At 37.6% G+C, this 8,600-nt stretch overlaps 1 protein-coding gene across 1 annotated transcript; it reads right to left on the reverse strand.

The window, feature by feature from the left end:
* Window positions 1-1,180: 1,180 nt before the first annotated feature.
* AMIGO1 (adhesion molecule with Ig like domain 1) lies at window positions 1,181-7,694 on the reverse strand. Its single transcript, XM_053704712.1, has 2 exons — window positions 6,827-7,694; window positions 1,181-5,229 (listed from the first exon to the last, which is right to left on the reverse strand). Exon 2 carries the CDS (start codon window positions 4,934-4,936, stop codon window positions 3,413-3,415), a length of 1,524 nt encoding a protein of 507 aa, XP_053560687.1. The 5' UTR covers window positions 4,937-5,229; window positions 6,827-7,694; the 3' UTR covers window positions 1,181-3,412.
* Between the last annotated feature and the right edge of the window lie 906 nt (window positions 7,695-8,600).

The raw sequence follows: 8,600 nt of genomic DNA on the forward strand, positions 1-8,600 counted from the left end.
ATGCTCGGTCCAGCGATACTACTTACTGCGACCAGCGCTATCATAGCGCGCGATTTGTAATCTGGCCCAGCAATGGCAATTCTTACTTCCTGACTGATGTCTTACCAATTTGTTAGACATATATCTGAATAAATGAACCAATCTTAATTACTTATGAGATACATCTGGAACATATGCATTTCTGAATTAGGAAAACACGTGAAAAGCCTACAATAAAGATATGTTTTTGCCAGGCTGTTGCAGACCATTACAAAATAAAAAATAAAAAAAAATCATTAAAGGAAATTGTTATGTACAGACTCTTTCATTATTTATTTGTCTAATTTTCAAATAATGTAATTCTAAAATTTGTGGGCTTTCCAGTTACTGTTAAAAGTGGAGTTTATTTATTTATTTATTTTTACAATGTGTTTCAACCACTTTGCAGAGTTGCAGTTTCAATAGCACATTTAAATGAGCTAACACAATTTTGCACTAGAATGACCCTTTAACTATTGTATTATTCAATGTAATCTGTACAATCTGCAGTCAGTTCACAGATGCCAAGTCAGAAAATGAGTGTAGGAGACTCAGATATCATAGCATGCAAATAGATACATAGACAAAACCACCAAGTCATGTGATTTCACAGTCAGACATCCATATCAAGCTCACACCTTAAAGGGACACTAAACCCAAAAAATTCTCTCATGATTGAAGTAGAGAATGCAATTATAAACAACATTCTAATTTACTTCTATTATCTAATTTGCTTCATTCTTTAGATATCATTTATTGAAGAAATTGCAAAGCACATGGGTGAGCCAATCACACGAGGCATCTATGTGCAGCAACCAATCAGCAGCTACTGAGCCTATCTATCAGCAAAGTATATCAAGAGAACGAAGCAAGTTAGATAATAGAAGTAAATTAGAAAGTTGTTTAAAACTGCATGCTCGTTCTAAATCATGAAAGAAAAAATATGGGTTTCATGTCCCTTTAATGCAGAATTTTATAATGGGGACAGGACATATTCCCAAAACAATTGTGCAACAGACCAGGTGGTCTAAAACAGATATCCTCAAACATGGCCCTCCAAAGGTTTTGGAACTACATTTCCCATGATGCTCAGCCAGCATATATAGTTCCGATCTAAATATGACTTGGGTATGTAAACAGAATTCAAACAGACTTAGCAAAATCATGAACTTATATTTTTTATTTCCAGAATCCAGGCTATCATAACAATAAAACAGCCAGACTTCTGACTTCAATAAATAAAATAATATCTATATTTATATATTTATATATTTGTATACCCCGTGCAGGGAGCAATGCTCAGCAGAATACAAGAGATGCAAGACAATGGGACAGGAGAAGGAGGTAAAGCAAACGATAACAGTGAAAAGTGGAAGCACATTTGCATGATGGAAGAGTCTACCGGGAATTACATTAATTGTGAAATTATAAGTAAATTCTTAAATAACAGTTCAGTTGTCTGTGTTTTTTTCTTTGCAATATTTTTATGACCATCCTTTGTGTGTACAAACTGCTAAAATACATTTAAACATTTATAACAACAAGAATGAAAAAAGCAAGCCTAAAACATTTATGCACACAAAGGATAATCGTGAAACACACACTCCTAGGGTTGGCAGGCTTGTGTACGTCAAATTGCAGAATTAAAGACATTTTTTTCATTGCTGCAAATACAAGATATTATTAAAATGCATTACATTTTTTTAAAGGGATGCTCCTGTGGTAAAAAAAAAAATAAAAAAAAATATTCCTGCTTGTTTAAATTTAAACATGTTTAAATTGATGGGTTTTTTTTTTTTTTAAATCAAAACAAATATTCTGTAGAAGTGAGTAAATGGCAGCTTTGTTTATAGGTCTGAAATGTATGTTTAAAAGGACAGTCTAGTCAAAATTAAACTTTCATGATTCAGATAGGGCATTCAGTTTTAAACAACTTTCTAATTTACTTTTATCATTAAATTTGCTTTGTTCTCTTGGTATTCGTTGTTGAAAGCTAAACCTAGGTAGGCGCTCATATGCAAATGTCTAGACTCTAAGCCCTTGAAGGCCGCATTTTGAATTTTTTTTTTACAGCTAGACAGAGCTAGTCTGTCTGTGTGTGCCATATAGATGTGCTCGCTCCCGTGGAGTTATATATAAGTCAGCACTGATTGGGCAAAATGCAAGTCAGTTAAAAGAACTGAAATAAGGGGTCATTCTGCAGAGACTTATATACAAGGTAATCAAAGAGGTAAAAAGTGTATTAATATAACCGTATTGATTATGCAAGACTGGGGATTGGGTAATAAAGCGCTACGGAATTTGGCGGCGCTATACAAATAAATTATAATAAATAAATGATAATAATAAAGGGATTATCTTTTTTAAACAATAACAATTCTGGAGTAGACTGTCCATTTTTAAACATTACTTTTATATTAAAATTGCATACCTTCTACTCATTAGTATGGATGCAAGAGAGATATAGCACAACTAAGGTTTAATTGCTAGTTATGTTTTCTCTCAAACACACAGGAGGGTTTTTCTTATATTTTTATATCTGCCAAACTTACAAATACATTTGCTATGCAGTTTGTGAGAGCTTTAAGCTTGCTGAGTATTTAAGCTTCCAAAGCTAAAGGGAGGAGGATTCTGGGAAAGGCGAAGCTGAACTGGCACAGCACATGTAGCATTTCCAATGCCAGGGCCGCCTAATAATAGCGATGCCAAACCAAGCCATTATTATTTAAGACAATGTGCTTTTTCTGGGACGGTTCTGCTTTAAAAGGTCAATCACAGTATGAGTCATATAAGCACTGAGAGACATAATACAATAGGTAAGTTACCATGAAAAAAGATGGGATCTGTGTGATATACTGGGAAAAACAAACATTTTTTTTACTGTAGCACAGTAAGTGCCAACTTGTAAACAGGAGAAATGTACAATGAAAGCTGTATATTTGTGTCTATAGAATTAATTTATGGCAATTAGAGTAAAGTTTCCTTCAGTAAGTGCCGGATGAATTGTTTGGCTTTGGCCCACAAGAGAATTCCTGCATTTAATAGTTTACTTGTAATTTCACATTTGCTGATGGACTAATGCAAATAACTAAATGGAACTGACAATTACATGACTCCATTAAGTCTAACCTTTCACAACCCCCTCCATTTCGCTATATGTAAACCAAATCCCCTACTTCAGTTCTCAGTCTCTTGTATTGCTGTTTATAGTTTCAGTTTCTATCCTGTATTCTCTCTCTTGCCCACTCTCATTGGTTGAGCTCGCACTATACATGCACATGCTGAAATCACAGAACAGATTGTTAGAAAGGTATATGGGAGATACAGCTCTGCAGGTAGTTTTCCCTTGCACCCTTCTGTCCTTCCATGTCACCCATTTAGCAAAATCCTTCCATTACACCACAATAGGGGTGTCAGAGAACACTGAACTGATGGATCCTGGGTCTGATAGCTTCCTGTGGGGTGAATGTGGTTGTAATGGAGGTCCCTTAATTCCAGGCACCTCCTGTGACCCATTGGGTTTTAGTTTTCCATTCTGGCCCCGCAGATCTCCAGAGGGTTCTAGGAAAGCTACATGACGGCTGAGTGCGGCCTTGTCACTGGTAGTCTCGTGGTTAGGTGTGGCACTTAGGACAGAAGAGCGGATGCTGTCTCTGTCCTCTCCTTGACCTTTATCACTAGGCCGACAACAACAGCGACATGGGGTAAGATATAAATATATCAGCACCAGTATAACACTGGCCACGCAGCCCACCAGAGTTGTGTAAGCCGTGTTTAATGTGTCTTGGTGGACATGCTGTGTGAAATTGAACACAGTCAAAGTCACATACAGTGTTTCATTCAGTGATTCACCCTGGGCATAACAGGTGTATGTTCCCTTGTCTTCTAACCGTATCGGCCGTATCTGAAGACTACCATTGCTCAGTACTGATACGCTTCGGTTCCCACTAGTCCCCCCAGAATGAGCCTGTACCCATACATTATCAGGGGTTATCCACACTTGGCTCCCACCCCTTAATTTAGTATCACAGTGTAAGGTGACTGTCTCTCCCAGGTATGCCTCCATGCCAGCCTCTCGAACTGCACTGCAGTTGAGCCCCTCACTGCTGTTGAGGATAAAGATGTTGATTGTGAGAAGCTTGTTTTGAGGCACAGGGTGGCACCGCAGTTCATCTCGGAAATCTATGATAGAGGAGAGTTGCCTCACATGCCAGCTCCAGTAGAGTCCATAAAGCTCACAGTCACAGGTCAGTGGATTCCCATGTAAGAAAAGTCCATTGCTGACCCAGGCGGGCAGCATCCGAAGTTGAGTGACAGGCAGAATCTTAATGCGGTTAAAGGACAAATCAAGGAGTGCCAGTTCTGGAAGCTTCTCTCCGTCTTTTACCAGTTCAAGGGGGAAGCGGTTTATGAGATTATGACTCATGTATAGCTTCTGCAGATGTGCCATTTCATCAAAGGCGGTGCGGTCAATGTAGTTAATGGAGTTCTGAAAGAGGAGTAGTACCTCCAGGTTCTCTAGGGCGCTGAACACATTTTCTTCTAGGGAGCGGAGCTTGTTGCAGGACAGATCCAAATGTCGCAAATGGGGAGTGAGGATGAGAGCTTCAGAAGATATAAAGGTAAGAGAATTGTGAGAGAGCAGCAGGGTGTGCAGTTTCTTTAGAGGGGCTGATGTCCACTCAGCCCGCAAGCGAGTCACGCTATTATGGCTGAGGTCAAGCACTGCAGTGTAGTTGGGCAGCCCACTGGGTACTATGGTCAATTCCTTCTTAGAGCAGCTGATGATGTCGCTGGCACAGACACAGGTGTTATGACAATTCAGTGGAGAGGCTCCTGACCTTGGCACTGTCATCCCCAGGAAGCATAGACTGAATGACCAGAGTAATTTTGGCCAGAGGGCACAGAATAGGCTCATAGTGAGAGCGGGATGACAGGCAGCAGGCAGCCACCTCTATGACATTGCAGATGGTCACTGAGGAAAAGACGAAGGAGATTCTTACTCTTCGTCACATGATTATTTACCAGAACAGCTTCAAGTGAGCCACAATGGTATAGCAAGTATCTACAAGATGCCTTTATCAGCCCATGGTACAGAGAATTGCTAAGAACGCTCTCCTTAGAATCAAGCTAAAATCCAGCAAAGTACAGCACCAGCAGGCTGCTTGTGTTAAGATGGAAAACAGGTTGCAGCACCAACAATACCAAACCCTGTGAGAAAGAGACAGAATTTTAGTAAAAGAGGGAAAGAGAAGTGATGTATTTCATATCATTTACAGTTATTTAAACTATTTCAACCACTTGATTTTAATGCATCCATCTAGTCATTCAGCTGATCAAAGATTTACCCCCCCCCAAAAAAAAACTATCTTTATTGACAGTAAACATAATAATTTGCAAATAAAATCTTTAGTTACGTGTAATGAAAATGCGTTGCAATATATTTTCAGTATTTATTTTGCCCCCTTTTCATGTAATTTAGAACAGAAAATGAGTAATTCCTTATTCTCTGCACTTAAAATGCACCTGCTGCCTTCTCAAGGTTAACCCTGCTACATATATATCCCTAATTGGATCGATCACATAACAACTGCAAAACATTGCATTTTATACTAACTTTATATCAGTGGCAACGGTTTGTGTCTGTGGACTAAAGCCCAGATTGTCTCCTCCAAAAAAGGCAAATGGTTGGTGGAGTTTGGATATTGAAAAATGCAGTGAAAAATGTTAATTTGTTTGAATTATATTTTTTATACTTGACTGATTTGTTATTCTATAGCAACAGAACAGAAATGTCTTATAATTACAAGGTTTTTACTGTCCCTTTAACTACAAATACAAATGACAAACATATGTGACACTTGCCTACCTACAAACATTTCACTGACATTAGTGAACTAATTTAAACAGCCCTTACTTAAAGGGACATTAAATATAATTAAAAAAATGTTATATCATGCATTAAAGAACAGCAATTAATCATTAAAGGGTAGATCACAATAATTTAGAAAAGCTTATCAAATTATTTATTTACAAAAAAATCTCATATACTTAAATTGTGCATTTTATAGACATAACATTAGACAAACATTTCTTAAAGATTGGGATCGACCCCAAAAACTTACTCAGTAGCTTAAATACACATTCTTACATCTACTAATAACTTTTTGCAACCTTGATAATTTATCAACATACAATGCACTGTGTTATTTGAACAAACATATAATATACATACCTAGTAGACATAATAAATCAAATGCTAACTACCCACCAAAATAAGTCATTCATCACTGTCTGCTTTACCTATATATATATATATATATATATATATATATATATATATATATATATATATATATATATATATATATATATATATATATATATATATAGATAGATAGATACACACACACACACATATATATAATCAAACACACACACACACATATATATATACATACACACACACACATATATATATATATATATATATATATATAAAATCAAACACACACACATATATATATATATATATATATATAAAATCAAACACACACACATATATATAATCAAACACACACACACATATATATATATATATATATATATACACACACACACACACACACAAAGGCTTCTACATGCCTGCCCATAATAATATGAATGGTATACACAGCTATACATCATTGCAGATCAATTAATGAGCTCCCCTTTAGTAAGTGCTCATATGTCCACTACCCAGATACGTACTCCTGTCCCTCTATAAACCTACACACGTCTGCCCATTATACATACACATAGTACATACCTACGTGGGCTGCTGGAGAGCTCCCTGCGGCTCCTGGTGATGCTATGGTTGTGAGTAAGCGTGTGAGCTTGGACTGAGTGCTGCTCTGAGCTCAGGATGGGAGGGGGGCCGATGTTTACACAGATGATGCAGATAGGCTGCAGGTTCTCAGGATGGATGTCAATGTGCTGCTGCTGATGAGAGATAACTGTGTTTGTTCCTATGTCCCTCTATGTGCTGTGCCACTGCTGTGCTGTTGTGTAAGTTAAGGGCTCTGCTGTGTATACTACATACATAGATACCTCTGTGAACTTATCTCACTTGCTAAGTGGGCCCTCTTCTTTAATGTTTTCATATTCAGTTTTTGCTTCTCTTATTTTTCCTAGTATTTTTTTCCGTTCACCCCATGTATCTGTTAACTCTCTATACATATTACTTTTCTTTGTACCCAGTCTGCTTTACTCTTTTTCTGAGGGTTTATTTGTGTACCTCTCTTTCCCCTTAATCCCTCTTTATCACTTTTCTTTCTTACTATCCAGATTCTGAGTACTAAATTTCAACTACAATCTTCAGTTCTGTATTTCCCTCTCTGTAACCTTCTTTCTATATAATTATAACCCTTCTCTCCAATACACTTATTTCTCTAACCAGTGTGTTGATAATATAGCCTGTATCAGGTTGTAATATCCAGATGTAACAGCCTCCTGCAAGCATCGTTTTTTTCCACAAAAATCCCTCTTCTCTCTTGTTACTGTGAATCTGCCTCTTTCAGTTCCTGTCTCCTTGACGCAGGCTGGGTGCAGACCAGCTTTGGTCGCCCTGTGTCCGCTGCAACCACTGCTGATCTTGCTCTTGTTATTGGTGCTGGAGAGCTGGGGGGGAGGAGAGAGGGAAGAGAGTGAAAGGGGGAGAGAGAGGAGAGAGGGAGGAGAGAGTGTGGAAATGAAAAGACAAAAGGAGGAGGGGGGACGGGAAGGAGGGAAAAAAATGACAGGGGAGGGAGATAAAAATGAACAAAAGAGATGAAAGAGGATGAGCTTGTGATTCGTCCTATGGGATGATGCTGACCCAATGCCCTTGATAATCTGGTTTGCTTTGAGTGTTATAATATTCCCTCTCTATACTGCCTTTTCCCAGTGAAAGCTTCATTTTTATTCTACTGAGCTCTATCATATTTTTTTTTATCAATGTTTTCCCTCCTCATTCAGTGTTGTTGCATATTTATCATCCACAGATTACTTTTTTTCTTTTCTAACTCCCCTCTTCCCACCCATCATGCTTCAGGGCTCACAGCTGTGTTGTATATTGCTGGGGGTTTTTTTTTATCAAGGAAATTGTTAACTGTAGTGCATTATAAGTGAGGAGCAGTGAATACAAATCAGACTGTACAACAAAGTAGAAAAATACTGATTCAAACACACTCAGCTCCCATAGAATAACACATTTTCTCATACTCACTAAAGCATTAAAGGGATAGTATAGTCAAAATTAAACTTTTATTATTCAGATAGAGGATGCAATTTTAAGCAATTTTCGAATTTACTCCTACTATCAATTTTTCTTCGTTCTCTTGATATCTTTATTTTAAAAAGCTGGAATGTAAGCTTAGAAGCCAGCCCATTTTTGGTTCAGCATCTGGATAGCGCTTGCTGATTAGTGTCTAAATGTAGCCATCCAATCAGCAAGCGCTATCCAGGTGCTGAACCAAAAATGGGCTGGCTCCTAGACTTACTTTCCAGCTTTTTTAAATAAAGATACCAAGAGAACAAAGAAAAATTGATAATAGGAGTAAATT

The sequence above is a fragment of the Bombina bombina genome, chromosome 3 (assembly GCF_027579735.1).
Source record: "Bombina bombina isolate aBomBom1 chromosome 3, aBomBom1.pri, whole genome shotgun sequence".
Classification (NCBI taxonomy): Eukaryota; Metazoa; Chordata; class Amphibia; order Anura; family Bombinatoridae; genus Bombina; species Bombina bombina.

Excerpts from the sequence above, each read along its gene's own strand:
- AMIGO1 (XM_053704712.1), bottom strand. The coding sequence starts at position 4,936 with ATGAGCCTATTCTGTGCCCTCTGGCCAAAATTACTCTGGTCATTCAGT.